At 48.7% G+C, this 27,665-nt stretch overlaps 16 protein-coding genes across 16 annotated transcripts; 9 read left to right on the top strand and 7 right to left on the bottom strand.

The window, feature by feature from the left end:
* Positions 1-165: 165 nt before the first annotated feature.
* On the bottom strand, positions 166-1,726 carry N7509_005233 (UBX domain-containing protein; the record flags this gene model as incomplete). Its single annotated transcript, XM_056629870.1, has 4 exons — positions 166-207; positions 273-1,269; positions 1,337-1,455; positions 1,511-1,726. The coding sequence occupies 4 exons, from the start codon at positions 1,724-1,726 to the stop codon at positions 166-168; spliced, it is 1,374 nt and encodes a 457-aa protein (XP_056489172.1).
* A 243-nt stretch (positions 1,727-1,969) lies between these two features.
* On the top strand, positions 1,970-3,154 carry N7509_005234 (cytochrome oxidase assembly protein SHY1; the record flags this gene model as incomplete). Its single annotated transcript, XM_056629871.1, has 5 exons — positions 1,970-2,059; positions 2,097-2,220; positions 2,301-2,828; positions 2,889-2,994; positions 3,055-3,154. 5 exons carry the CDS (start codon positions 1,970-1,972, stop codon positions 3,152-3,154), a joined length of 948 nt encoding a protein of 315 aa, XP_056489173.1.
* An 84-nt stretch (positions 3,155-3,238) lies between these two features.
* On the bottom strand, positions 3,239-4,852 carry N7509_005235 (uncharacterized protein; the record flags this gene model as incomplete). Its single annotated transcript, XM_056629872.1, has 6 exons — positions 3,239-3,338; positions 3,394-3,647; positions 3,701-3,923; positions 3,991-4,405; positions 4,477-4,720; positions 4,787-4,852. 6 exons carry the CDS (start codon positions 4,850-4,852, stop codon positions 3,239-3,241), a joined length of 1,302 nt encoding a protein of 433 aa, XP_056489174.1.
* Positions 4,853-5,201: 349 nt separating this feature from the next.
* N7509_005236 (uncharacterized protein) lies at positions 5,202-6,279 on the top strand (the record flags this gene model as incomplete). The annotated part of the gene is made up of 5 exons (XM_056629873.1): positions 5,202-5,529; positions 5,593-5,770; positions 5,830-5,928; positions 5,989-6,041; positions 6,098-6,279. The coding sequence occupies 5 exons, from the start codon at positions 5,202-5,204 to the stop codon at positions 6,277-6,279; spliced, it is 840 nt and encodes a 279-aa protein (XP_056489175.1).
* Positions 6,280-6,525: 246 nt separating this feature from the next.
* N7509_005237 (uncharacterized protein) lies at positions 6,526-8,451 on the bottom strand (the record flags this gene model as incomplete). The annotated part of the gene is made up of 1 exon (XM_056629874.1): positions 6,526-8,451. One exon carries the CDS (start codon positions 8,449-8,451, stop codon positions 6,526-6,528), a length of 1,926 nt encoding a protein of 641 aa, XP_056489176.1.
* A 326-nt stretch (positions 8,452-8,777) lies between these two features.
* On the top strand, positions 8,778-9,226 carry N7509_005238 (uncharacterized protein; the record flags this gene model as incomplete). Its single annotated transcript, XM_056629875.1, has 2 exons — positions 8,778-8,992; positions 9,049-9,226. The coding sequence occupies 2 exons, from the start codon at positions 8,778-8,780 to the stop codon at positions 9,224-9,226; spliced, it is 393 nt and encodes a 130-aa protein (XP_056489177.1).
* Positions 9,227-9,319: 93 nt separating this feature from the next.
* On the bottom strand, positions 9,320-11,355 carry N7509_005239 (uncharacterized protein; the record flags this gene model as incomplete). The annotated part of the gene is made up of 8 exons (XM_056629876.1): positions 9,320-9,389; positions 9,457-9,577; positions 9,636-9,735; positions 9,827-10,127; positions 10,188-10,312; positions 10,380-10,918; positions 10,976-11,028; positions 11,096-11,355. 8 exons carry the CDS (start codon positions 11,353-11,355, stop codon positions 9,320-9,322), a joined length of 1,569 nt encoding a protein of 522 aa, XP_056489178.1.
* A 641-nt stretch (positions 11,356-11,996) lies between these two features.
* N7509_005240 (uncharacterized protein) lies at positions 11,997-13,433 on the top strand (the record flags this gene model as incomplete). Its single annotated transcript, XM_056629877.1, has 1 exon — positions 11,997-13,433. The coding sequence occupies one exon, from the start codon at positions 11,997-11,999 to the stop codon at positions 13,431-13,433; it is 1,437 nt and encodes a 478-aa protein (XP_056489179.1).
* A 699-nt stretch (positions 13,434-14,132) lies between these two features.
* N7509_005241 (fungal specific transcription factor domain-containing protein) lies at positions 14,133-14,909 on the top strand (the record flags this gene model as incomplete). The annotated part of the gene is made up of 2 exons (XM_056629878.1): positions 14,133-14,657; positions 14,706-14,909. The coding sequence occupies 2 exons, from the start codon at positions 14,133-14,135 to the stop codon at positions 14,907-14,909; spliced, it is 729 nt and encodes a 242-aa protein (XP_056489180.1).
* A 16-nt stretch (positions 14,910-14,925) lies between these two features.
* On the top strand, positions 14,926-15,843 carry N7509_005242 (fungal specific transcription factor domain-containing protein; the record flags this gene model as incomplete). Its single annotated transcript, XM_056629879.1, has 1 exon — positions 14,926-15,843. One exon carries the CDS (start codon positions 14,926-14,928, stop codon positions 15,841-15,843), a length of 918 nt encoding a protein of 305 aa, XP_056489181.1.
* A 420-nt stretch (positions 15,844-16,263) lies between these two features.
* Positions 16,264-16,695, top strand: N7509_005243 (uncharacterized protein; the record flags this gene model as incomplete). The annotated part of the gene is made up of 1 exon (XM_056629880.1): positions 16,264-16,695. The coding sequence occupies one exon, from the start codon at positions 16,264-16,266 to the stop codon at positions 16,693-16,695; it is 432 nt and encodes a 143-aa protein (XP_056489182.1).
* A 193-nt stretch (positions 16,696-16,888) lies between these two features.
* On the bottom strand, positions 16,889-19,123 carry N7509_005244 (ankyrin repeat domain-containing protein; the record flags this gene model as incomplete). The annotated part of the gene is made up of 1 exon (XM_056629881.1): positions 16,889-19,123. The coding sequence occupies one exon, from the start codon at positions 19,121-19,123 to the stop codon at positions 16,889-16,891; it is 2,235 nt and encodes a 744-aa protein (XP_056489183.1).
* Positions 19,124-19,622: 499 nt separating this feature from the next.
* On the top strand, positions 19,623-20,750 carry N7509_005245 (RNA-binding protein; the record flags this gene model as incomplete). Its single annotated transcript, XM_056629882.1, has 4 exons — positions 19,623-19,664; positions 19,715-20,105; positions 20,173-20,401; positions 20,513-20,750. 4 exons carry the CDS (start codon positions 19,623-19,625, stop codon positions 20,748-20,750), a joined length of 900 nt encoding a protein of 299 aa, XP_056489184.1.
* Positions 20,751-21,690: 940 nt separating this feature from the next.
* On the bottom strand, positions 21,691-22,753 carry racA (putative Rho GTPase Rac; the record flags this gene model as incomplete). The annotated part of the gene is made up of 6 exons (XM_056629883.1): positions 21,691-21,754; positions 21,825-22,057; positions 22,216-22,396; positions 22,486-22,544; positions 22,620-22,652; positions 22,721-22,753. The coding sequence occupies 6 exons, from the start codon at positions 22,751-22,753 to the stop codon at positions 21,691-21,693; spliced, it is 603 nt and encodes a 200-aa protein (XP_056489185.1).
* A 666-nt stretch (positions 22,754-23,419) lies between these two features.
* N7509_005247 (putative quinol monooxygenase) lies at positions 23,420-23,895 on the bottom strand (the record flags this gene model as incomplete). Its single annotated transcript, XM_056629884.1, has 3 exons — positions 23,420-23,567; positions 23,662-23,774; positions 23,839-23,895. 3 exons carry the CDS (start codon positions 23,893-23,895, stop codon positions 23,420-23,422), a joined length of 318 nt encoding a protein of 105 aa, XP_056489186.1.
* Positions 23,896-24,966: 1,071 nt separating this feature from the next.
* On the top strand, positions 24,967-27,462 carry rgd1 (putative Rho GTPase activator (Rgd1); the record flags this gene model as incomplete). The annotated part of the gene is made up of 9 exons (XM_056629885.1): positions 24,967-25,155; positions 25,233-25,286; positions 25,367-25,973; positions 26,029-26,234; positions 26,294-26,780; positions 26,839-26,982; positions 27,042-27,136; positions 27,209-27,279; positions 27,351-27,462. 9 exons carry the CDS (start codon positions 24,967-24,969, stop codon positions 27,460-27,462), a joined length of 1,965 nt encoding a protein of 654 aa, XP_056489187.1.
* Between the last annotated feature and the right edge of the window lie 203 nt (positions 27,463-27,665).

Consider the following 27,665-nt stretch of genomic DNA (forward strand, 5'->3'; position numbering starts at 1 on the left):
TTGCAGGGCGTAGTAACCAGGCAATTTATTGAGTTATGATACACACTGTTGCACTTTCGTTATGGTACGATGATAAAGCATCCCAATCGAACCCATGCGATTATAGTAGCAAAAATAGGAGGTAGCGTAAAATGTCCAGTTAAATCACACCGAGTCACTCATCACTCAACGGCTGTTCCCATCTTGATTCCGAGGTTCGAAATTCAACTTTTTGGATGTCAGTATAAATGGGCTCCCCGGTAAAAAGAAAGAAATAAGAGTAATTGACATACCTGATTTCCGTTATAAAACTGGCTATCTCTCCCATCATTCGGTTGGTCATGGAGTGTCCGAATATTCGGTCCTGATGGCCGTCTATTGCGAGAACTATTAGGAGCAGACGTAGAGCTTGAAGACGGCTCCGACTCCGACGGTGGCGGTGGCGGATTCTGACCATACCCAACGAATGAACCGAAAAAGCTGGCAGTCGTGCTTGCAACGGAGTATGCTGTATTGTAGACGGCGGAAATTCCACGAACTGGAAGACTAGAGCCGGCGGCAGAATAGGCCGATGTGAACGATTGAACAGGGACCATGACTAGATTTGCGGTTGAGCCGAGGCCTAACTCTTCGAGTGTTTGTGATTCCTCGCCGACGGAGAGTGTTCGGCTCGGAAGAGGAGTTAGAATGTGCTTCAGGTTGTATGGGCGGTTTTCGTCGGTCATTTGTTGTTGTTGGTCTAGCCAGGACCGCACTTCTTTGCCGATTGTTTGCTTGGGGGTGAATGTTGAGCGGACGGAGCTGCCGTCGAATAGTCGTACTTGGAGACGATATTCCTTCGGGGGTCCTTTAGGGACGGCTGGCTGTTGCTTTGGTTCTTCTTTCGGTTGCTTGGTAGTCTTGGTAGCGGCTGGTTTCGCGGGAGTTCGAGGCTTAGGTTCTTGGCGAGGCTTCTCTTGTTTCGGTTTAGGCTTCTCTGCTTTGTCTTCTTTCCGGGGTAAATGCTTTGATGATGACGAAGACTGCTCAGACTGAGGCTGAGCTTGAGGACGGGATGGTCTTCTTGTAGGTTGCGATACTGGTTGCTGGGTCGGGATAGGAGGCGGAGAAGATGCTGTAGCAGGTGGAGTTGGAGAAGTCGTAGTAGTATCGTTGCTGGTGGATGGAGCACTTGTCTGGGATTGTTGAGCCACAGGAGGTGCATATTTACCCTCTAGGGCAACTTTCAACCGGCTCAAAAAGTCCTCTTTGGATACCTCTGAAGTAATGAACTCTTGCAATGTGCCGTTTCTATAAGCCGTTGTCAGTTTATGTCCGCCTAAGCCAAGTAAGACAATGTGTTTCGAGTGCCACCTACTTGATTACCACAACAGTCGGATAGCTCGAGATTGGACAGAATGACGTTAGGAATCCAGCCTCCTGGGTCCCAGAATTGAGGCGTAAAGTAATTGCTTTATCGGGGAGAGCTTGGGCGATCTGTTCGGGCGATTAGCTACCACACGAAAGACAGGATACTCAAAGGTTCCTATACCTCTGGATCAGAAAAGTAATCATCCTCCCAGGTAGAGCTTATTTCAGTATCATCTGTATCCAAGTCGATTAGCCAAGCTGTCCCAGGTCCAAGGCGATCGATCTCATGATGGCGGGGGGATAGATAACAACCTCGGGCGAAGCAAACAACAGCCTTTGCCTCCTGGACTGCGAGGGCTATGCCCTCCTGAAGTGTTCCAGAATAGAAGAGAGTCATGATCGCATTTCAAAGAAGCAGAGTAAGTGAAGTGAGGTGAAGTGAAGTGAGCAGTATTCCAAGTTGGAGATGTGTACAGAGTAACTGCGGAGAAGGAGAACGGACCGCCTGAGCTCGGGGGAGCCGGCGCGACCGCCTAAGCGCGCGATTCCACTCCGCTCCGAAAGACAAATCTCCCCGTTCGCCTTTCTTTTGCGAATTCACGTTGTCGCGATTTCAATCTCGGCCTCTCTTTCACACATCATGCGTCAATTTTTTTTCGACTTTATTACGGCAGGCCCCTCCGTCTGCTTGGGCACTGCCACCCCGAGCCGGCAACCAGAATGTCGCATGGTCTCTCGATTCGATCTGCTCTAGATGTCGTCTGCAGCAGCACCAGCAGAAACGCCAATTCACACAGTCTCGGCAATTGACAGACAGCCTCTCGGTGGTGGATCACCCGGCCAAGCTTGTCCGAGTGAACCAAAAGCATGGGCCTGGACTGATTATTCTCGGTATGTTTTCTTCAACTTGTGATTCGGGACATCCGCAAATTCATTAAAAAAAAAAAGCAAAGTCAACCCACTAACCCCAGGCTCTTCTTATACAGCTCTAATTCCAATTATTTCATTCGGACTGGGCTGTTGGCAGGTCCATCGATTGGACAGAAAAACCCAGCTCATTGCCAAATTTGAGGACCGTCTTGTCCGACCTCCACTGCCGTTGCCTCCGCGCGTCGACCCTGATGCTATATCTGAATTCGATTACCGCCGCGTTTACGCCACTGGTCACTACAATCATGACAAGGAGATGCTGGTTGGACCTCGTATGCATGACGGTGAAGACGGTTTCCTTGTCGTTACGCCCCTCGAGCGTGGAGATGACCAAAGCACTGTGCTAGTCAACCGCGGTTGGATCTCTAAGAAGCAAATGGCCCAGAAGGACCGGCCGCATGGGCTGCCAAAGGGGGAAGTTACTGTGGAGGGACTACTACGTGAGCCCTGGAAGAAGAACATGTTTACGCCGGAGAATAAGCCCGCGGAAGGGAAGTTTTACTTCCCTGATATTGTGGAGATGGCTGAATTGGCCGGGAGCCAGCCCGTGTGGATTGAGCAGACTATGAGTATGGTCTAACTGCCGTTTGGCTATTCTGATATGTAATCGGGGCTAATTGTCTTTCCAGTGCCCGATCTGCTCCAATATTTGGATTACACGGCGAAAGGTAAACCCATTGGACGCGCAGCCGAAGTTAACCTGCGAAACAACCATGCTCAATACATCTTCACATGGTAAGTCGATCGCACTTTTTTGTGGAGACTGGTCGTTTTCCCCATCTAATCGTTTCCCAGGTTCGGTCTCTCATTTGCTACATCTGTGATGATGTGGATGCTTCTGCGGAAGAAGCCCAATGAGGCTCTGCGTCGTGTTCGCCAGAACCGTAACTGGTGATTTGTACTTGTTCATAGCTTTCCTTGGTGCTTTGTCCCAGGCGTTTGGATTTTTATCCGGTTATTATGGTGTTGGTCGAATCGATCATGGTGGCATAGCGAGTCGCATATCTTGTTGGAGCTCCCTAGGCAAATGCTTCTGGGCCAGTGAAAAGATTGTTGTGGATTTGTTGACGTGGCGTTGTCTATATAAGTCAGCAAAGCAGCTCAAAGCGTCTGGGTCTGGGCCTGGCAACGAACCTCCTCATTAGTGTTGCAACGTCGCTCTCATCAATGGTCTTCCTTCCCGCGTGTTTCGAATATGCAGCCAAGTCCTGGCTTGCTTGCTCGAAATACCATGCAGATGCTTGCTCAATTGCTTCGAGCGCGGCCTTGTTGATCTTTGCCTTTGACCCAGCCTTCGTACCTGAGAAACGCATGGCCAATTTCTTGACGATCCCCTTTGGCAGATTGGGCACAGGAATTCCATGACGGGATATTTTCTTTTCCTTGCTCTGCGGGTTTGGTCCATCATCCCGCAGGCCACCCCGGCAATTCCTGAGTTCACGCTCGAAGAAGGGGCAGGTGGGAAATCAAACCCAAAATCACCGGCGGCATCGGCGTTCTCATCTACTGAAGGCGAGGCTGGCACTGGCTGAATATCACCTGCATCCAACTCGAACCCCTCCGTTTCATCGAGATTGTCTCCCATGTCATCCTCAACTGGCATTGCACCTGGGGATGGGAAATCCATCACAAGATTGAACCGTCCCAGATCCGCCGTTTCTCCACTATTTGTGAATATTAGCCTTCATGTACCATAGACAAATAAAGTTCAAAGATGTTATCAAAACATACCCGCGATCGAAATCGCCTCCGCTGATCATAGTATCTTCCCCACCATCGTCTTCCACAATGCCCGTCTCATCTCCCTCATCGGCGTCACTATCGGACTGATTGTCCTGGAACACATCGCTTGGTCTTCCGAAATTGCGACTCATGATCGACAATCGTTCCTGGTCTCGAATGCTGATATCTCTCCTTGGGTACTCGACGGTGATATCATCATCGTCGAAGGGCAGAGACAAACGAGGCGGACTTCTTGCGGTACTTCCTTCTTCACTTCCCTCGACCTCCTGAATGGGCAGAGTCAACTCGGGTGCCTCGATTTCTGACTCCTCGTCCAACTCCTCAATCTCATCTCTGGGTTTCTGTGGGGGCTTGATCTCTTCTTCGGGAGATGAATGAATTGGTTGAGTCGTGGGGGCAAGCGCTAAAAGACCTATCAGTTTCCCATACCGGAAATATAATGCGGTCAGGATTCTTCGTCACTTTAAACCATACCTCTACCAAGGTTTTTTAATATGTCGAAGGTCGTTTCGCGCTGGATGCGCCCACTCCTGCGCCGGTCACGGCCAGGCGTGTTTGCCGCACGTTGCTGGCGCGCATTCCGGCCGTAGGGCGTAGAAGGCGCTATTGCAGGTCGACCACGAGGTGTGAAACGAGAGACGGACCGCGATGGGGTCGCTGTAGTAGCAAGACGACGGGGTGTGAGTGGATATAGAGTGTGACTTGGAAGGCGTTGAAGCTGTAATTTCAAAAGTCAGCAAGTCAGTAGGTTGACAATTTGCGACACATGAAGCTATGAGCTTACTCCAGACGGGGTCGCACTGGCCGCATCGCGCAGCGACTTGCGGTTACGCGGGTTTGGCGTAGACATCCCCAGGGTTGAAGCCAGGCGTTAGGGATAAGTAAATTTGTCCTCGGTGAGCTTCGATGTGCCACAGCTGTGATTATTCAGAGTATTGAATGTGGGGCATTGTAAATAGAAGGTTGAGGAGGAAGCAGCGCGTCGGGGCTTCCCATGCGGTCGATTGTTATGCCCGCATCCACATTACCCAAAGCGGCTAGCCTATATATCTTATCGATAAGAAATGCTGACTAACATCTGCGCGTTTTCGAAGCCTTTTCTTTTTTTGAAGATATCGACACTCGACTTGCTCTAATTACTACAATTAGAGGACATTAAGTGGTCAATCAAAATTGAACGATCACTACATACCGACAAGATGTCCGACTCAGTTCCCAAGAAGGGTCTCTCCGACAAGCTGGAGAAGAAGCGCAAGAGACAAGCCGACGAACCGACCAAAGATGCCCCAAAGACCGAGGCGCAGCCCGCATCGGCGACGGAGGGCCTCAGCAAGAGGCAGAAAAAGCTCCAGAAGAGCAGGAAGAAGCAGCCTGAGCAGGACCTGACGTCGCAGGATCGCGAGAATGGCATCGACAAGTCAATTGGGAAGATGGATGGATCGCTGCTGGGTGATTACTTTGCCCAGCGCGCAAAGAAGTTGGACAAGGAGCTCTCAGCTGTGGAGCTCAGTGACCTCTCGATTCCTGGTATGTAATTTTGCGAGAGATCTATGTGCTTGGCGAGTCGCGCAGGTGATTAACGATAGGCAGAATCCGCTTTCCTCGATACTACTTCCTTCGATCAGACCCGCTCGTTGGAGCAATTGCCCGCTTTCCTCAAGAAATTTAGCCCCAAGGGAGCTGATTTGTCTAAGTCTTCGACAAAGGAGGGTACTCCTCATACGCTTGTGGTGTCGGCTGCTGCCCTCAGGGCTGCGGATGTTGTGAGGTGAGAATATATCCGATGGCAACGAACAGAGGAATCACCATACTAACGACCGAAACCAGAGCCCTCCGCCCCTTCCAGACCAAGGAGTCGATTGTCGGAAAGTTGTTCGCCAAACACATTAAGCTGGAGGAGGCCAAGCAATTCCTCCAACGCGCTCGGTACAGTCTCATACGGATTCCGCTCCCAACAATACAACTCAAACTAACTTCTGCGTCTAGGACTGGTATCGGTGCTGGTACACCTCAAAGACTGTCCGATCTTCTGGAGTCTGGTAAGTTTTAATCTGACAATGAATGATCCAGCACATACTAATTTGACCTCTGCTAGGAACTCTCAAGGTGGATGAATTAGAGCGCATTGTCATCGACGGATCCCACATCGACGCAAAGCAGCGTGGACTCTTCGATATGAAGGATACACATCTGCCTCTCCTGAAGCTTCTGACTCGACCGGAGCTTAAGGACCGATATGGGGCTTCGAAGAAGAAGATCCAAATCCTGATGTTTTAATTTTACGAGCGATTACAAAAGTTTCTGCCATTAGAGAATATGTCAACTCAATGTATACTTATACTTATCTATTATCATACCCTCTTTTCTTCATCAACGACAATCCTGAACCCATTCCCTCTCCAAAATCCGTCCGGCTCTAGACTTCCCCGATAAGTGCCACAAGCCTTCTCCTTCCCACTCGAGAAACACCCTCCTCTTAACACCCGGCGAATGGACCCAGGTGCATCCAACGCCTCACGTCCATCATCCTCTCGCCACGGATATTGGAACGATGGCGTATTCATGTTCTCGCCCCACAGCGTGGTACACCACTCCCACACATTCCCAGCCATGTCGTAGCATCCATAGGGGGGATCGACCGGATGGGAAAAGGCCAACTGTACAGGTAGTATTGAGACCTGTTTCCTCAGAGTTCGCTGCGTTTTTCAGCCAGGCAGTTTCCCAGGGATAAATTGGGTCTGTCCCTGTTGGAGAAGCCGAGTTGGAGGAGCTTTTTATATCCCCGGTTGCAGCACGCTCCCATTCCGGTTCTGTAGGAAGACGGACAAGTTCTGTCGAACTTATAGTTCCATCTACCCTCCAACGATCTGTTAGCCAGACACAGTAAGCCCTTGCATCATGCCAGGTCAGATCTGTTGCTGGGGCATTTCGACGTTCAGGATCGAGCCCATCGGGACTGGGCCAGTGTCGACCAGTCTCTTGCACGAATGTTGTATATTCCTGGTTAACAACGGGGTAGATGCCGATTCTGAAGCTGGGCAGTGTCAAGCTTGACTCAGGTTGAGAGTTCGGATGACTGTTCGAGCCGAAGATGAATGTCCCTGCTGGTATATAGGCGAGGGCTGCATAGTTTCGTGGGTCGCCGAGGCGTGAGAGGAATCTACCCGCGCTTTGGCGCTCACCGATTGATAGTGTTGCGTTTTTAATTATTGCGAGCAAATGAGTTGATATTTCCGACTTTAGAAATCTAGATTCTGTTGTAAGGCCTGATAGAAGTAGGGCACCGCGCTGGGCTTGAGGCCTGTTATCTCGGATGAGGGCTTTCGCAAGGTCATTGGTCTTGTTTCTAGAGGAGGCCGAGAGTCGATTGATAACACTCTTCATGACCGGCTCGACTGCTAGGGGGTTGATTTGATAGAAATCCGCTGTCAATTCCACAGAAAGCATAGCCAAGTGCCGAGCAGCCAGTACGTTTTGGATGGCACGAACAGTCAATAGATGGTGTTTGGGCTGTATAACTGACATGCCACCCTGGATATCTGGGGCATTGTTGCTGATCATCCGTTCAAAAATATCTCTTGAAAGCTTGTCTGCGGCGGCTGCGGATGTTGTGAAAGCAGAAAGCCATGAATCAACAACTTCTTCCGCATTCTCGCCTAGTTCTTTTACTTGAAGTGCAATTGCGAAGATAGCTGGATTCGATGCTGCGGTTCCAATCGCAACAGTAACCGATGATGCTTTCACCCCAAAGAGTCCAGCGATTGATTCCTTTCTCTGGGTTTCTAGAAGGGGAAGCAGGTTATGACGAGAAATTCCAGACGGGAGTGCCCAAACTCGCGAAATATTTATGTCGCTCAGGACGAGGAGTCGGATGTAAGAAAGGCCTTCAGCGAGAGCGATGAGCTGCTCCAGTAGAACAGGTGCCTCATCCCCTGCATTCTCGATTGAATCAACCACAATCAATAGCTCTTCTGCCTTGGCTAATGATTGTGAGAGGCTAGTTGTTGCCGTAATAACCAAATCTCGCAGGGTGTCAGAAGTCTCTTGAATGCCGAAATAACAGGGAATAACTGTGGCGGCACTCCATCTTTCCTCAAGAATATATCCAAAATCATTGCGAGCGATTAAACGAGATTTTTTTTCACTTGAACTTGCCAACTGAAAGCAAAGATGTCTTGCAAAAGTAGTTTTACCACTTCCACTAGGACCCGCCAGGAAAAGAATCCGATTATCGCGCACTACTTCCAGTGCGGAGAAGAAGACGGGGGGCTCGGGCTTATCCCTGGCCGAGCGTTTTCGGAGACCTTTGGCAGCCTTATCCTCAAATGTGAAATCTGTAAGAAGTGGAATATAACCATCTTTCAAGCTAAGAGAGGCCCCATCAGGTAATGTCAGAAGTTGTTGGCCACCGAAGCCTGTAGCTCTAGCTGTCAATGTTGCGATATCCATGAGGAGATATCTAGGGCTGAAATGCGCTTCAGCAAAGGCGTGTTTACGTCTTTTTTTCGTTTTTGTTTATTTTTGGAGGTAGTAAGGAATGTCCTGGAAAGTTGAATTTATGTCGTATATTGTGGCATTCGTGGCGTGCTATACTAGCCGGAGATTAAAAAACAGGCATCTGGGAGAATAAAGGTGGGCCTCCGGATCCTCCATACCGTTTCTTACCTTTCCAACTACGTCTCGGCACATTTAAATCTGCTGCTATAATCAGCTCAGCTTGAAAATAATAGATCTCATTTATCAAATTATCCCAAACGATCGTGAAAGAATAGAAAATGCCAATCACAACAAACTTCTCCCTTCCTGCCTCTGCCGATCTTCTAGATCTTCCCAACTCCGTCTTTTTCATTTCATTCCACGCCTCTCCTGATCCAAAAACTGGGGTGCCTTGGTGCCCTGATGTTGTTGCCGCGATCCCATATCTCCGGGAGACCTTCGCTGCTCAGAACGTACCAGAGGTGGCCTTTATCGATGTTGGAGAGCGACCTGAGTTCGTTCAGAATCCCAGAAAATTTCTCATATTAGCCGACTAACCTTTTTTTGTAGATGGAAGAACCTTTCAAATGTTTACCGAACAAAATGGAAAATTACCAATGTCCCTACTCTAGTTAGATATGAGCGTGTTGGTGGGAAAGTGAAGGAGGTTGGCCGCTTGGTTGAGGGAGAAATTCTAGATCGAGCGAGACTCAACAGATTTGTTGGCAATAGAGAGGCTCAGATTTAAAGATTCAGTATTATTTTGTTTCGAGTACAAATAGACAAAGTAGCTAGACCTTTTTCAAACCCAAATATTCATTTCTCTTCTTCTCATGCTAGACTACTTCAATTCGCTTGAATCCTCCGAGGCAGCCTCAACACCCACACCTCCCTTCTGAGATTCCTTTTGCCTGTTGAGATTCTTTAGCTTCCATGAACATGAAGATGCCGTGAGTACTACGACAAGATTAAACTCACTCGTCTCTTCTATACAGAAACCACAGCAACGTCACACTAATGACAGCGAGACCCCCGAATATTATGAGAATCTGGTAGCCATATTCGTACTGTGGAGCATCGTAAGTCGGAAACAGAACCACTATTTGTCTCATCAGCGAAAAGCACAATCAAACATTCGCACCTGGTGCTCAACTTACATGGTACCCAAAGCACCCACGCATAAGAAACAACATTTGCAGTAGCGACGAGTAACTGTCTCAAGTTTGGATCATTCGCATTGAGCTTTGTTGCCCATGCCTATAACATCAGGAGTCAGTCATGTTGAGCCCCCAAAAAGAAGAGAAAGATAAAATGAAGGGTGATGGGGTGATGAGGAAAGATTCCGTACAATAAGGACCGGAGTGGCAGCGGATCCTGCATAAGACAAATAATACGCAAACATCAGTGCACCCTTGGGAATATGCCAGATTGCCAAGAGGATGTTTGAAAGTATCATCGCGAGTTGAAGGCCTGTGATGAGCGAGTAAAATTGCCCCGTTCTATCGGCCAGGATACCCCAAGTAATTGTTACCACAATGGCCAAGGCGTTTCCTCCAGTAGGGAGAGTATTCACTTTCGTCACGCTATATCCGGCTGCTTTGAGCCAAAGGTTGAAATAACTGGTCGCTGTATGACAAGCAGCGACCATCCTGTATTGCCAACACGGTTAGTTGCCGCTTGGTTCATCTGAGTAGATATTAGAAACGCACGTATATGGAACCACAAAGGCCCAAATCTTCCATCCCAGAAAAATGCGCTTCATCTCAGCCCACGTAAGCTTGGGTTGAGCCGTATGTCCGAATTTCTCGATTCGCTCAATACCATAGCGGATATGCTAAGACCATTATAGATACAAGATTAGCAGTTGGAGACACAAGTAGATGTAATTGCAGAAAATTCACCTTTTCAGACCAATAAAATGCCCTCGTTGTATGGGGCGTGTCTGGTAGCCCAAAGAATCCCCATATTGCCACAGGAAGGGAAATAATCGCATCCATCACAAACAACCATCTCCAGCCGGCAATACCGGCTCTGCCATCCATGCTAGAATGCAGCCCTGCCTGAAGATAGCCACTGAACATGCTCGCGATGGATTCAATCTCTAGCAAGATTGCGGTGCGTTTAGCCAATTCTTTCGGTCCATACCAACTTCCTAGCATAGCCACGTATCCAGGAAACGCGCAGGCTTCGAATAAACCAATGAAAAAGCGTAGAGCGTAAATCGTTTTGATGTTTTTCGAGAACCCAATTCCAATCACCAGGCCTGACCAGATGAGCTCACAGCATGGGATTAGGATAGACGGGCGGATGAATGTTAGTTGTGTCATTTGTGCGGGCACGCTTCCGACCATTATACCCAGGCTGAACCAGGTGTTTATCCAATTTCTCTCATTTCCATATAGACTAAAATCTTCTTGCATACCAGAAACGAATGCATTGCCTGTTGAAGTGTCTTCAATGGATGTAAATTCCGGTTGTGAATGGATATTTGACTTACTGTAGTTTGTCTGATCGAGATATTTGATGAAGTAGCCGAGACATACTGTTGGGCTGCAATGCTAGTATTAGTGGCGAGTCGCAGAAGAAAGCCAATCTAGGATAATTCGGGATGTCGTACAAAAATATCAAATCCAATCTTTGCACATATCGGCGATACTCTTCGTCGCCCTCTGCGGTGTCCCAAACAAACCCGAGAATCTTGCGCCACTTGGGTGTAGGCGAACTATGGGTTTCGCAAGAGTTTGATTCTTGTCCGTGCTTGGGAGAATCAGATATATTCTGATCATGAGAGTTCCCTTTATCGCAAGATGTTGTCTCCAATACATCTGCAGGAAAGATTTCATTTTCCGCTCCCGTTATTTCAGTTTTACTCCCCATACTGCCACCAAACAGAATTAGTGTGATTGAGAATTGGAAGAAGACGATAGCAGAGAGGAACAGCTCGGATCTCTGACTCTTGTACCTATTAATCTGATTTTATTAAGAGCAAATGCGTCTCGAACCTGGCCTAGAATTGATCCACTATCTCGTAGACTGTCTTGGTAGTCGTGCGCTACCGTGAACCGCCTATGACATAGCGACTTCGAATCATACAACAATTTTGAGGGGATATGTCGTGATGTATCGCCCGCTACCTTGTACCTTGGCTGTCGATTGGATTATCCACTAGCGCGATATCGGGATTTGTTTTACAAGCATCATATCTACCCCACATGGCGAATAATGAATCATGCGGCTTGGATAGAAATACTCCGAGGACTTAAGGTACCATTGGATTGCATTGAGTCAGGAACAAATGTCAAGGGCTTGGTTCCATGATCTTGGTAGTTTTTCGTTATTGGCGGCATTTATTGCGATACTCCGTGAGCCCTACCAGATGGCCGAGTCGCGTTCTAAAGGAACGGACTTCAATCCGATGGCCACTGGAGTATGGTTCAAATATGGGACCAGTCCATTGATACGGTTTATTTTACACTTCACGGCTAGTCAGGCTGCTCAATAACACCAAAATCCTCACGATGGCGCAACGAACAACTCTTCGCATAGTCCTGGAAAACGTGGATTTCCGCCTTCCCACCCAGGTGACAGATGACAACAGCGTCGTCGCTCTGAAGAGCCTTGTCTTTGAGCCTTTATTGCGATGGCAACCACACGGAGCTGTGAAACCCGGTTTATTCGACCACTGGACTCACTCGCCAGATGGGAAAACATGGAATTTCCATATCCGCGACAGTGCTATCTTTCATGATAGGAAGATCTGTACAGCCGAAGATATTGTGGAGTATATTCACGGCATTCTTGACTCTCGAGATTACTTCGGGATGCTTTGGAGCTATAGCCGATATTTTAAGAATACCAAATTCAATGCAGTGGATGAGAGAACGGTGAAGGTTGAGAATCCGGATCCAATTGCAGATATTCTTGATATTTTCTGTGAATTCTGGCCATCCAAGATCGCGGGTGATGGAAAGCCGGTTCTGGGAACGGGTCCGTATAGGGTTACGGAATTCGAGAGGGCGAACGGAATTGGAAGAGCCAAATTGGAGCGTGTAGGCTCGACCAGCTCTGTGCCCGACATTATCATAGCCATACATGAACCAGATGGATATAAAAGACTTCTGGCTCTGAGAAATTCCGAGGTGGATGTGGCTCTGAACCTAGAAAGGGCGAATAACCTGAATCTCTTAGACCTCGACGATACTAGTATTCGATGGGGTCGCACGCCAAGCACTTTATCAGCAATTTACTATCTCAACTGTACGGCGGGGATATTCCAGTCTTCAGATGCTCGTCTTGCCGCTAATCTGGCTATCGATCGAAGGAAACTGGTAAATGAAGTTTATCAAGACTTCGCGACTCCCTCCGCCACCATTGTGAGCCCCTTCCATCTTGGGTTTACTGAGGCGGGACTAGAGCCGTTCCCATATGACCAATCTAGGGCTCGAGCCTTGTTCGAGGCACTAAGTCCTAGTACGAGCAGGGCAATCAATCTTCGCACGCCGGAGTATATGCCAGAACACGCCCAGAAAATCTCTAGCTTCGTTGCATCTTCGCTCGAGGCGGTGGGCTTCAAAGTTACCATCGAGGTTGAGAGAAATCGCCCCGAATATGCACGGCAAATTGGATTGCACAAGCAGATTGGTGATCTTGCACTTTTTGATTCAACGCCAAACAGCACGTTTCGAGTTCTTGATGATAAGATCTCGAGCGAATCTCACAATACGTGGTGGCTGGGATATCATGATGAAGAGGTCCAGAGGTTGTTTGGGGAGGCGAGACAAAACGTGAATAGGGATGATCGGGCCCATGGCTATGCAAAATGCTTGAGAAGGTTGCAGGAGAATCCACCATGGTTGTATATTGCTCATCCACACGTGGTTTGGGCCACGAGTGTTGGTTTGGAAGTGGGAATAAACATCGGTCCATCTGGGGTGCTCACTCTGAGTAGTGTTTGATAATTCTTATAAATGAAAATTGTCAATGAGCTGAATTGATTTGTCGCCATTCTTCGTAATGTTTAACAGAGGATAGGATCGTAAGTAGGTGATAATTGGGGATGTCTGTTGAACGGGCGGATTCGGCCGAATTCGACCGAGATGTCAGCCGACCTCGACCGACTGCAAACCAACGCGCTGCTTCCCCGAAACTGGACATCACAACATCCGGCTATATTGACAAAAGTATGACAAGTTCAATGCCTGAAGAACATCCCCGGAAAAGACTCCGTAAAGGAACAAAGAGTTGCTGTGAATGTAAGCGCCCGCGCCCCGCAACCAGCAAAGACTGAGAGTGACAATTGAGCAGGTAAGCGGAGAAAGATCAAGTGCATCCCATCTCCGGATTCCTCTATCTGCTCGGGCTGTCTCGAAAGAAGCACTTCTTGTCTTAGTCAGGAGCATGAGCGTGATGATCTATCACATCATAGAGAGGATTCAGCGATGGCTCGCCGGATGGTCAGGGTGGAGTCATTACTGGAAGCACTGATAGAAAGAGCACCTTGGGCCCAAGTCAGCGGTATGACTCCTGCGTCAATTACGATAACAGAAAGCGAGTCACTGCATGCCCTTGCGCCCTTTCCGAATGCCCCAGAACCACAGACCGAAATTGAACCTCGAGCAGGGAAACTTGATCTTCTGCGTAAACAACTGACAAACATGCTACCCTGTCAAGCGGACGTGGACTTTCTACTGTCTTCAAGCCACGGGTGGTGGCTAATCCAGCAACATATGATGGTCCATCTTCCGAATTCGATTGAAAATGACTTCCAAGGATTGTTCAATGTCAACGCCGTCGCGAAGGGGCATCCGATTACAATAGCGAAACTACTTCTATGCGTTGCGATCTGCATCCAGCAGCTTGCACCTGAGATTGACATGAGCAAATTGCAAATGAAATCACCGCCGCGAGAAATAATGAATAATATTGTTGACTTTCTCATCCGAAACGTCACCTCTGATGACGACATTACTGGAAGTATTGAGGGGGTCGAATACCTTGCACTCCAGGGAGTATATGAGGTCAATGCTGGCAATCTTCGAAAGTCATGGCTTTCATTTCGCAAAGCTCTTGCAATATCTGCGCTTTTGGGTCTACACAGAGTGGCTGTCAGAACATCCAAAGAATCGCCCGATTTAAAGGAGACCAAACGACATTATCTATTGTATCAAGTTTCAAGAGGGGTACGTCAATCCCCTGAATTTGCATAGAACAATGCTTACACCTATTAGGAGCGTTATCTCTCTACGCTTCTCGGTGTACCCTCGGGTACAGGCTCAGGGATGCTCCCTTTCGACGACACCGCCGATTGGCTCTCCCCGGAAGATCGCTATCACAAGCATCTCTACGATATAGCGGGGCTCATTCTTGCTCGCAACCAAGAGGACTACACTCATTCCTTCTCTACCACTCAAATAATTGGCGAAAAAACTTGAGGCTCTCGCAGAACAAATGCCGTCAACCTGGTGGGAAATCCCTACCAATATTCCTCAAAGCCGCACCCAAGAAGCATCTACTCAATTCGAGCGAGTAATGTGTCAAATATGGCACTTCGAGCTATCGACACTGCTACATCTTCCCTTTATGTTACGTGCAGCAAATAGCCGACGATACGAATATTCGCGTATCTCTTGTCTGGATGCCTGTCGGAACCTAATCAAGAGATGGGTGTCCATTCGCGAGACCAATAGCACTTTCTATATCTCCAACCTCCTTGATTTTGAAGCTTTCACGGCGGCAACCACTCTATTATTGGGGCTCTTGGTCTCCCATGGAGATAAGATTCAAGATACATCACAAGAACGAGACGAAGATTCTGAACTTATGGAGATGGTTGTTCGGAACTTCGAAAGGCTTAAGCGACATGGTTCTCGGGAGTCCGTTGGCGATCAGAGCATTTTAGTTATTCGCACACTTCAAGGGTTTCTTCGTGGTGAAAGTTCGTCTGGTAACCTGCGTCTAGAGATCCCGTTCTTCGGAATTATCAAGGTTGCACTCAACGGCACCGTAGAACCATTGGCAGGTGAGCGGATCCTCGGAGCAAACGCTGGTCACAACAATTTTTATACTCGATCTGAACCAAGAGCCATATTTTCTTTCATGGCGAAAGAAAATTGCACGCCGGATTTGGCGTCTTGGTCGGGAAAAAAAGGAGTCGAGCAGAGAGTTGCAGCAGAGGGGGGTTCTGCTAACCATGTCGCGGGAGGGCCTGATACTATTTTGCAGCTCTCTGGTGGCCACTTCCAACTTCCTGAATCATCCGACATGCAAGAGAGCCTTGACGCTAGAGAATGGTCATTTTCACCAGAAGATATGATTTTCTTCGACAGTTTGGTGAATACGGATGTGGTGGGCAACTGGACACTGTGATCTATGCCCCACGGAAGCTTAAAGCCGCATTGATAGAGTTACTCTGGACAAACTAAAACTACCATGTCGTCATCCCGTATACGATTAAATGAATCAAAAACATTTATTAGGTATGTTTTGTCTATTATAGTCTTAGTAAATCCCGGGAAACAGGGTCAGCGTAGATTTCTGTGCAATCAGTCTACATACTCACCGGCATCTTCGGCCGAATATCTCCGACACCTGTACTAGTAGAAGGAGAACGGCGGAGGGACGGCGGAATAGGATCGGATTCATACTAGAGACAAACTGAGACCATTTCTTATAAAAAGCTAGGTTCCGACCCAAAACATCAATCATTCCAACCAGCCTTCCATTCCACAATTTCTTACACAATTCCAGTCTAAACAATTCTCAACCCCCCCCCCCCCCAAGAACACCATGGCCATCAAACAAGATACCACCGCTATTACCGCCGCCGCCGAGGTTCACATAGTCTCTTATGTCGCCGATTTCACCTCGCCTACCTTCAAAACCTCCATCGAGCGCGCTACAAAAATGGCCACCTACTATCTTCCAACCATCTCTTTCTTTGCAAGTGGTTCCATTACTCAACTTTCCGACCCATCGCATTATGTGTCGCTTATTTCTGGGCCTCTTGATAAGTTGGATGGTTTTGAGCCGAAAGTGACTGGACACAAAGTCGAGGCCGTGGGTGAGAACTCTGCAATTATATGGCTGTTCTTGGATATCGACGGGAATGAGATGTCGAATGTCTACTTCTTTAGGAGGATGCATGATGGAACTGGAGGGTTTGAAGGTGGTATTTTTGATGGAGAGATGTGGATGTTGAAGCAGCTGGGGAAGGAGTAATTTGATGGCTGTTGATGTACGCAACCGTCACTGGAAGTGTTTGTTAAGAAGTTTGAGGACTCGGTTCAGATGGCCAGAACCTCCTCGATTTATTACTAGCTGGGTGACATATTGTATAGGTTTTCAAATATCAAGAATTTGTTCCTTGGTAGTATTATCCAGAGGCTCTTTGACCATGTGTCCCATTCCATCTCTAAGAATCCTCATCACTCAACTGCAAGATTCTCTCGAAATCATAACCATCATCCTCCACATAAACCCTATTCCTCCCAACCAAAAGCTTGCAAATCTTCACATTGCAATTTTGAGCCGCAATAAAGAGCGGAATTTGACCCTCGCTATCCCTACTCTTTATATCCGAGCCATGACCCAGTAAAACTTTCACAATCTCCTCGTGATTATTCCGAACAGCCCATGAAAGCGGCGTACGGGATTCTATATCCTTAGCATCAATTTGTGACGGGTCTCTTTGCGATGCCTGCCCGCATAAATACTTCACAACCTCTAAGTGACCCCGCATGGCTGCCCATATCAATGGAGTACGCTCAGAAGTGTCGCGAGGAAATGGGTCGGCCCCATCTTCTGTCAAAATCTTGACTACCTCCACCTGGTCGGTCATAGATGCCCAGCAGAGAGACGTTCTGCCTTGTCGATCTTTGTGATCTATCTCGGCCTTACTCCTGTGCTCAAGTAGAAGGCGCACGGCGGTCTTGTTTCCCTTCTTGGATGCCCAGCATAAAGGTTGTTGGCCATTTTCGTCGACGAGATTTGGGTTCATTTCGTTCATTGCTAGCAGTGTTTTGATTACTGGATCGTGCCCTGAAAGGACTGCCCAGGTCAGTGGAGAGTAGCCATTTTGATCTCGACAGTTTGGGTCTGCACCATGCTTAGCAAGATCTTCCATGATCTCAACATGCCCGTTTGCCGCTGCTTCTAGAAATGGGGTCTGTCCATGTTTGTTTCGGACATCTACTTCGATGTCCTTGTGCGAAAGAAGTAGCTTGAGCATCGATAGATCCCCTTTCTGCGCTACATACCCCAATGGAGTCTGTCGGTTTGCATGATCTCGACAATTGACCTCGATATCATGTCGTTCCAGGAGAGTGGTCACAAATTGCGGTTGCTGGCAGGCTACAGCCCACCATAGAGGGGGTTTGCCCAATTTATCATGACAGTTAGGTCCGATTGCCTCAAGTAATCTCCTAAACGTATCCTCATTTCCCAACCGGATAGCATTTGAAAGCTTGCTTGCCGTATCGGGAGATGATTCCAGTTCATCATTTTCCACCAGTGGGTTTGGAATGCTCATTATATCTGAAGCCGAAGTCTGAATGATTTCTTCTAGGAATGCCGGGTCTCGCTGTCCTTCATTCACTAAAAGTTGGCGTACTAGAGTTCGGGTTTCCTTTGCGTTCAGTGGTCGGGATCGCTCATGGGCCTGGAGTTCTAGAAACTCCTCTGCTAGATCCTTCCTTTGTTGAGCCCAGGATCCCCTCACAATATCTGCTACAGCAACGAAAATGCTTGCGATGCCGGTGAATAGGGAAATCATTTGACCGCTTGAAGTCGCGATACTCTCTGTAGTGAGATGATTTGCCTGTAACATCCTCTCCACAGAGACAATAGCAATAAGTGGGCCCAGAAGGTTGATGATAGCCCAATGGGTAAACTTGACCAAACCACTGAAATTCGTCGGTGCTTTGCTGAGTTGAGGTCGTAGAATGCTTTCGGTAGATGACGTTTTGATTCGGTACGTATACCGTGAGTGTGAAGGATCGAGGTCGATCCTCCGGGCTGAGGCGAACTGGAAAATCCGGGCTAAACGTATCCCAATTTGGTTCACCCGTCTCACTGGGCCTTTATTGAGGCCCGGCAATAGATCCGTTAGGTGAACAACAAAGAAAGCGATAAATAATATACCCGTGATGGCGCTGATTGCAGCCGCAAATCGACGCCACGGGGTACTCATCAACGGGAAAAGACCTAAGCAAGCTGCCTTTGCTGGACATGTGGGTGACTCGACCTGATAAACGCCCTGAATCCAAAACCAAACGCCAAAAACACTGATCAGGGCACATAGGAAATTTTGCGCAACGAGCGGGAAATCGGGACGTAGTAAATATCCCTGCTCGTTACCGGCTGCGTCGCGCTTTTTCAAGAGATTGTATGATTCGGAGTAGAATAATGCAATGGTGAGATAGTAGACCAGGAGGAAGTCCAGGGATAATGCGGAGCCCTTGGCTTGTCCAATGATCATGGTGACAATAATCGCATAGCAAATCGCATTATTTACAACGCGTACGGCTGATATTGTTTTCCAGGATCCATTCCAGTTGCGGAGAAGAAATCCAGCAGCCCATTGTAGATAAAGACCGGTTCGGACGCCAACACCGTATAGATCGCCGTTGCCTTCTGTGGTACAGTCCATAGCTCTGGGGAGCTTGGATGGCCTGGCGAGAAGAGCAGAGACGTGGACTCCCCCTCTGCCCCCACTGTACTTTATATTTCAAGTCCCCCTGGGACGTCTAAATAATATGCAGGGATGCCTTACGGTGCCTGACAACTAAACGGACTAAGCCGTTTATAGCCCGGGTGTTTCAGAAACTCTAGATCCAAGAAGTGAATAACCTGATGGTCTCCATCCGATCATCATCCACTATAATCCAATCCAAGGCATTGAGGTATAGAGATGACGATAAAATAGAATTAAATAATTTCCCCATCCGGTAAGGTTCGAGGTTACTACCAAATCGGGAATGGAGCAGCGATGGCGCTTCACCGCCTTTCCATGAAAACGGCAAAATCCAAATTTCTCGCAGGTCTCCGCCTAAATTTTTCGGAGCGAATTTTGGAACTTGCGACAAAAGCTACAAACTTCCATAACCCCCAGTCAATCACCCACACCCATACATACACACACAATTACAATGGGCGATAAGCGCAAGCTCGAGAACCCGGCTGATGCCGTTGTGCCTGAGGGCAAGAAGATGAAGAAGGAGAAGAAGGAAAAGAAGGAAAGAAAGAGAAGAAGGAGAAGAAGGATGAGGTTGCTGAGGTTGCGCCTGTTGAGACTACCGAGGTGAAGGAGAAGAAGGAAAAGAAGGACAAGAAGGAGAAGAAGGACAAGTCTGACAAGAAGGAGAAGAAGGATAAATCCGACAAGAAGGAAAAGAAGGAAAAGCGCAAGGCCGAGGACGAGGCTGAGACCGAGTCACCCGCCGACAAGATGGACGTCGACGAGGAGACCACCGAGAAGAAGGAAAAGAAGGAAAAGAAAGAAAAGAAGGACAAGAAGAACAAGAAGCAAAAAACCGACGAAACTGCTGCCCCCGAGGAGCAAGAGCAAGAGCAAGAGCAAGAGCAAGAGGAAGCTGTCCAGGGCAAGAACTCTCGCTTCATCTGCTTCGTCGGTAAGTAACACATAACCCAACGACAACAGTTAAACCCGAATGAAACCGGAAAACTAAAATTGAACAGGCAACCTGCCCTACTCCGCCAACCACGAATCCCTCACCAAGCACTTCGAAAAGAACCCACCAGCCCTAGTCCGCGTCGCAACCAAGAAAGAAGCTCCCAGCAAGTGCCGCGGTTTCGCCTTCATCGAGTTCGACAACTACGACCGCATGAAGACCTGCCTGAAGCTGTACCATCACTCCATGTTCGATGATGGAAAGTACCCTCCTCGCCGCATGAACGTCGAGCTAACGTGAGTTTCTTCCAATCCGATCCAAACCAAACCCACCCACGATGCTCTATTCTATTCGGGTCGTCCCCCAATCATATTTACTATATGCTAACTTGTTTCAAAAACACCCAGTGCCGGTGGCGGAGGCAACACAGACAGCCGCAAAGCCAAAATCCAAGCGAAGAACGAAAAACTGAACGACGAGCGCCAACGCGACGCCAAGAAGATCAAAACAGACAAGAAGAAGCACGACAAGCCTGCCGGTCGTACCGGTGCTAATGCCGAAGTTGCTGCGACCCCCGCTGCCAACGGTGATGATGATAAGTATGCTGGTGTGCACCCCAGTCGCAGACCGCAGCAGATGTGGTAAATGTTATTATTGCACATCTCATCCATCTTTGAAAAAATTTGCTTTTACTTTTGATATCTGTCGTTGTTTATGATTGGTTTTGGTTTTTTTTTATTCTTGGCTGCGCTGGCACTGGCACTGGCATTGTCTTGTTATTGTTTTGATGACCCACATAGAACGCTGCTTTATGGCCTGCATGTACAGTCTGTTTTCTTTAGGGCCCGCGCGCCGATCACTACCCAAGTACAAGTACTACTGTATAACTATAGTACATGCAGTATGTAAATGACTGGTTGTTGGAAACTATAAAACCCCGCCCTACTGGTACGATGATTGTGATCTCCGAAATACTAGTATACTCTGTACTCAGTGAGACGAAGTTCAAGTTCATGGCACGAAGTATTCTCCGATTCAACCGTAGCCCCAAATGGATACTTGCGCAAATTTTTTGAAAAAATCTATCAGTACGATGGCTCTAGAATCATGGGGAGAGAGAGGGAGATGGAGAAATGGAGAAAAGGTCGGAAGAAAGATGAAGCAAAGAGAAAAAGAAAAACTCCCGATTGCAAAGAAAATAAGATGGGACAATCATTCAGACAGATAAGCTGACAACTTTGGAAATCAAATCAAAACACGGAGGATATCGCAGCGGGACATGTGGTAGATGGATGCTTGGAATGAGCAAAATGATGTATTTGCCCAGCGTTCACTTCAGACGGGACAGTTGGAACTGGAGGTGGATGGATGGATGGAAGAAGGTATTGCTTCCTTCGTGTGGGTCGTGAGGATGGTATGGTGCTGGAGGTAAAGTTCATCGAGAGAGACAGATAGAGAAACGAGAGAGTATGTGGGCAAAGAAAGAGCCCGATTTCCACCCCCCTCGTACACGTCCGGGACGCCGTATTAACTATATATTAATCGTTATAGCAGACGTAAAGAAGAGTGCACGGAAGACAATATCCTACAGGATCTTGCATTTGTTCTTTCGCCCAGACTTGGCTGCGGGGCGGGGGTTCAGGACGGCGCTGGGATAACGTTAGCGATGGTTCAAGATCATGCTTGCATCTGATGCAGTCAAAGATGGGGTGGATTTACCGGATGGCTTCGTCGAAAACACTCTTCAGATTACGCTGTGTCAGGGCGGAACATTCCAGGTACTTGTGTGCTCGGATTTCCTTGGCCACGCCCAGGGCCTGCTCGTATGAGACGGGCTCCATCTTGCGGGATCGGAGGGCTTCGGTGGTTGCGCGGTCGTCGCGGAGATCGAGCTTTGTGCCGACCAGGATGATGGGAACGTTGGGGGCGTGGTGTTCGATCTCGGGGAACCACTGGAAGAAGAGGTTAGTCATTGTTTACCTCGAAAGTTCAAAGAGAGAGATAAGCAAGAACGCAAGCCCCAAGTTGCAAACTTGCGACTCTGCATTCATGATGGAACAGAGATAGGATGGGAATGGAAATCGCGGTTCAAGTTGTGGAAAAAACGTACCTTGGCTCTGACGTTATCAAAGGAAGGTGGGCTGACAATCGAGAAGCAGATCAAGAACACGTCGGTTTGCGGGTAGGAGAGAGGTCGGAGACGGTCGTAATCTTCTTGTCCGGCGGTATCCCACAGTCCCAAACTAATCGGTCGGCCATCGACCATGACGCTGGCGGTATAGTTGTCGAAGCTGTGGGATAGTCCATTAGTTTGGGGTTCATTGACCAGCAGTGAGAGCACAGTTGAGGGGAGGAGAGGTGGAAGGGATCAGAAGCATACACAGTAGGGATGTATTCGCCGGGGAAGGCATTCGTTGTGTAGGAGATCAGAAGGCATGTCTAAAGAATCGAGCTCGTCAATATTTCCATTGCAGCTGTGGAGGTGCAATTGGAGGGGGGATTCGCAGTACTGACCTTGCCAACTGCACCGTCACCCGTCACCACGCACTATTCGACGGATTAGCTGATGCTCCAACAAACCCCAACCCAGGGCAGTAGAGGAAGCTGAAGCCTACCTTGAGCGATTGAGTAGCCGGACCCGTCGCCATGGTTGTGCGAAGTTATGTACACCGAAACAAAAGGGGGAAAAAGACGGCGATAAGGAGAGGAGGCCCGAGGCAACACAGTCTGAATAACAATCGATAACGAGATAGATTGCCCTGCGATCGAGAAATTGGACAAAGTAAGGGATAGAAGGTCTTAAGGAGAAAAGAGGGGGGTGGAAGACGAAAGTGAGGTTCAGGTTCGTAGGTGGAGAAGGGGAAGATCGCGAAGAAAAGGAGGGGCCGAGCTTTGGAAAGGTCAAGGCTGATGTGGAGTGATGAAAAAAAGGGAAAAGGGACAAGGACAGGAACAAGGGACAGCTTGATTTTCCAGGACCCACCAGAAAATAACCAATGTCTAATGTTGATTTGAGATTCTCTACTCGGGACTCCAGAAATTCAGCTGTGAAAGAAGTCTAGGGGAATTGTGGTGGGCCCGTGAGTGGTAGTGTATGCAGTGAGGTGATGTTCCTAAGGTTGCTGCGATGCTCGGATCCTGCCCTGCTGCTTCTACTCTGCACCAATCGCATAAGAATGCAATCACGAGGGGCGCCAACTTGTCCGGGAATAGTCCAATGGATTTCCTTACTCTCTTATTTATTTATATCTGGCTCTCTGATTCCCCAGAAATATCATCACTGCAAATCTGCCACAGGTGGTCCCTATCCCATTCTACAGCCGCGATACGCCCCGCGAACCGCCCAGGAATCCTCCAGCCCGCAACTCAGAGGGCTTTGCGGTCAGCTTGGCCATCTTGGCGGCAAAGTCGCGAAAATAGGCTGACTTGACGTGGGCCTGCACGGCCGCCTGGTTCTTATATCTGGGGTTTCGGTTAGCTTGGCCCTGGCCTTGTCCCAGCCCTGACTTGCTGAGTCGGAAATGCCGAGGCACGAGATGAGGGGAAAGGAGCTGACCTTTCGACAATTGCGATCTCCTTCTTGCCTTGCACTTGGAATGCGTAGTAAAGCAGAGTGTCGGGTTCGTTTTCTTGCACCTTTTTGGTGACTTCGGTGATTAAGGCAGCGACCTGACATGGTTAGACTGGACCACGAGAGGGGAGGTTTATCACCAGTATCCAGGGATCTTCTCACCTCGTCGAACTTCTCTGGCTGCGGATAGATAAGCGCGGTGACATTGATCTCTGACATGGTGGAGGTTTGATATGGTACTGCTAGATGTAAGTGTACAAGTAGAATGGGTCAGAAGAGGAGAAAGCCACCTACTATAAGTACAATAATTACCCTAGGCACTGGCAGTCTTGACCTCGGGCCAGGGTAAGTGGGTCATGATGAGGCTATCAGATCGGCCTCCGCTGGCATTGATTGGATAGAAACCGCATTCGGGGAATTTTGCAGGATACAAGGTGCAGGGTGGGGATTCAGGAATGATTGTCAAGCTGTCAGTAGACGCAGAACTAGAAATAGTTCTAGTACAGCTTTCTCCAGGGCTTCTTTATAACCTGAATCCAACTTGAATGGCCATCCCACTACTACACGTGGGGCCAGCCTGCAAGGAGTTGAGGCTCTGAGTACTCCGCACAGTGGTTTATTAGTATACTAATAACTAGTAGACTATTGAGATGCCATTGTATTCAGACGATCAGCTAATAAGGAACCAAGCCTATTTAGTCTAGATGGTAGTAGGGGAATACACATAATACTACTACGAGTAGAAGTATCAATAGACTTCGGCCAGAATGGATGTGGCTGAAGTGTTCCATGTTCGGAGCTTGAGGTAATGAAGATCAGGGAGTACTAACCGGAGTATATGGGGGATTGTCCGAGTCTATGTAACAGTACTAGTGCATTAATTTTGAATGTCAGTGGATGTTCTATTCTTCGGTGTGGCTGTTCTGCTTGCGTCATCCCTGAGCCACACACAGCATACAGCATTAGGGTACAGCCTTAGGTACTTCAGGTACATCAGGAGACAACGCTGCCTAACACTACCCCCCCCAGTACTAGCTAATTGTGTACTTTGTATTTTACTCCATACATTTCTCACTCATTCACCATATCTTGATCCTCATACTTGTTCACTTCCTTCAAATTGATCCTTTCAGGCTGCAACATTCTCGGTGGGCCTCTGATCGACTCCCCACCGCCAAGTGACATCGATAATAATAGCTAGGACCCCGATGTGGCGTTTCGGATCTCCCCCTCGGTCGTTTCCTTCTTCTACCTCTTCCACCTCCTCCCACCATATCCCAACCTACCTTCATGGCCGACTCAGTTCTCCCTGAGCCGACTGCGCTCCCCGCGCTCTCCGATGCGCCTCCATCTAGTGCCGGTCGCGAGTCCGGCCACTCGGGGGCCCTCGACCAACACCAACCGCAACCGCAACCGCAACCCCAAGCGGCCATATCCGATGAATTGAAAGCTCGCTTGGACAAAATCGTGAACTCAGAGGTGAGTATCCAATGGCTAGACTACAGTCCAGCGACTGTACTCCTAGAATCTCCCATGCTAATTGACATCTCCCGTAGATCGGCATCACCACTCTCCTCAGTCGTCTGAAACAAAGCGTGGCCTCCGCCCAGGTACGTCACTGCCACCTATCCCCAAACATCAAAAGGAAGGTTCGCACTTGCTAACATATACCTCTCCCCTCTCTGCTTAGGACTTTTCCAGCTTTCTCAAAAAGCGAGGCTCTTTGGAAGAAGAGCACGCTCAGGGGTTGCGCAAACTGTCCCGCGCCGTGAACGAAGCCGCGCAACGCAATGACAACCGCCAGGGCACGTACAGCTCCAGCTACAAAGATATCCACCGCCTGCATGAGCGCATGGCCGATCATGGACTCCAATTCGCCGTATCACTTCAGCAGATGTCAGACGATCTGCGCGAGCTCTCAGCCAACATCGAGCGTAGCCGCAAACAGTGGAAACAAACCGGACTCGCTGCGGAGAAAAAGGTCACCGACGCCGAGTCCCAGGCCGAGAAAGCCAAGGCCAAATATGAGTCGTTAGCAGAGCAGCTGGATCGTGTCCGCACTGGCGAAAAGTCCGGTGGCAAGTTCGGACTGAAGGGTCACAAGTCTGGCGCGCAGCATGAGGAGGAACTTACGCGCAAGGTTGAAACTGCTGATGGTGATTACAAGACCAAGGTTCAGGCGGCGCAGGCGGCGCGTCGGGAATTGTTGTCCATGCACCGCCCTCAGACGGTGCTTAATCTACAACAGCTCATCTCTGAGTGCGACTCGGGATTGACGTTGCAGCAGCAGAAGTTCGGTGAGTTGTGGCTTGACGTCATCTGGAAGATTCCTTTTTTACTGACAATTGACAGCTACTTTCAATGAGAAGCTTCTGCTGGGACAGGGCCTGTGCGTTAGCCCGATGAAGACGGACGGCGCGAGCTCGATTGCACCCAAGAGTCTTGCGGAGGTTGTCCGTCAGGTTGACAACGAGAAGGACCTTCACGAATACATCCTGAGCCACGAGGGTAATGAAGGTGCCGTGGCTGGCGATGAAGTCAAATACGAACCCCACCCCGTAAGTTTCGTCCTTGGTCAACAGTTTATACATTACTCGCTTTCTAACACAATTTCCAGACACTTGGTGGTGGGGCTAGTACATCCTCACAGCCCAGCACTCTGAACAAGCGTCAATCTGTTCTACCTCAGACATTCTCCACTGCGAATATCTCTTCTCCTGCGACCCAACCACCTCAGAGCACCACCGATCGATTCCAGCCGCCTTCATACCAGGCCCAACCAGAACCTACATCGGCACCACCGAGTCAGCCTCCATACCCGTCCTCGGGACCCCCACCTCAGCAACCTCCATCGCAGGTGGTGGTGCCAATGGCTGGACCCCCTCCAATGGAAAAGGGTGGCTACCAAACAAATCTGCCTCCTCTGAAGCCGGTCTTCGGAGTATCCCTCGAGGACCTGTACGCTCGGGATGGAACAGCTGTTCCCTTCCTCGTCTACCAATGTTTCCAGGCAGTTGAACTGTTTGGACTGGATATGGAGGGTATCTATCGACTCTCCGGCAGCGCCAACCATATTAGCCACATGAAGGCAGTGTTTGACAATGGTAACTATCCCATGACCCCAATTTTTGGAAGTTGTTCCAATCTAACTCGATATTATAGACTCGTCTCAAGTTGATTTCACAAACCCGGAGAACTTCTACCACGATGTCAACAGTGTCGCTGGACTTGCGAAGCAATTCTTCCGAGATCTCCCGGATCCTTTGTTCACCTCACAGTATTATACCCAATTTGTCGATGCTGCGCGTAAGTAGAAACCCACCGCCTCGATCACACGCAGATACTGATCCAAATCGAATATGCAGGCATTGATGACGATATCCAACGCCGTGACTCGCTGCATGCTCTTATCAACAGTCTACCCGATGCACACTACGCTACCCTTCGCGCAATCATCCTGGTAAGCCGGAATCCACTAGTACCAGAATACCTTTTCTTGGAACAAGAAAGCTGACCAGAATTCCCACCCCAGCACCTGAACAAGGTCCAAGAACACTACACTCAGAACCGAATGAATGCAGGCAACTTGGCCATTTGCTTCGGGTACGTATTTATTTATTCATTCACGTTATTACATCTATAGACACACATACTAACACTGTCACTTACTCTAGACCAACCCTCATGGGCGCCAACTCGGGTGGAAATATCGCCGACGCAGGCTGGCAAGTCCGCGTCATTGAAACGATACTGAATAACACTTTCCAAATCTTCGACGACGACTAGATGCTTCACTCACGTTCACCAATACATGTCTTGTGTTCCGTCGTCCCTTTCATTGAACTGGAACGAATTACCACGCACACTTGCACTTGGACTCACGTACTACGCTCCTCTCTATGCTTTCACGATCGCAGATCCCTACCCAATCCCAATCCCTACACAATCCTCCCATTTGTCTTGGTCTGTTCAGAAACGAACACGCCCTC

Source organism: Penicillium cosmopolitanum, assembly GCF_028827165.1.
Source record: "Penicillium cosmopolitanum strain IBT 29677 chromosome Unknown utg000006l:49.0-5199605.0:1.0-5204138.0, whole genome shotgun sequence".
Taxonomy (NCBI): Eukaryota; Fungi; Ascomycota; class Eurotiomycetes; order Eurotiales; family Aspergillaceae; genus Penicillium; species Penicillium cosmopolitanum.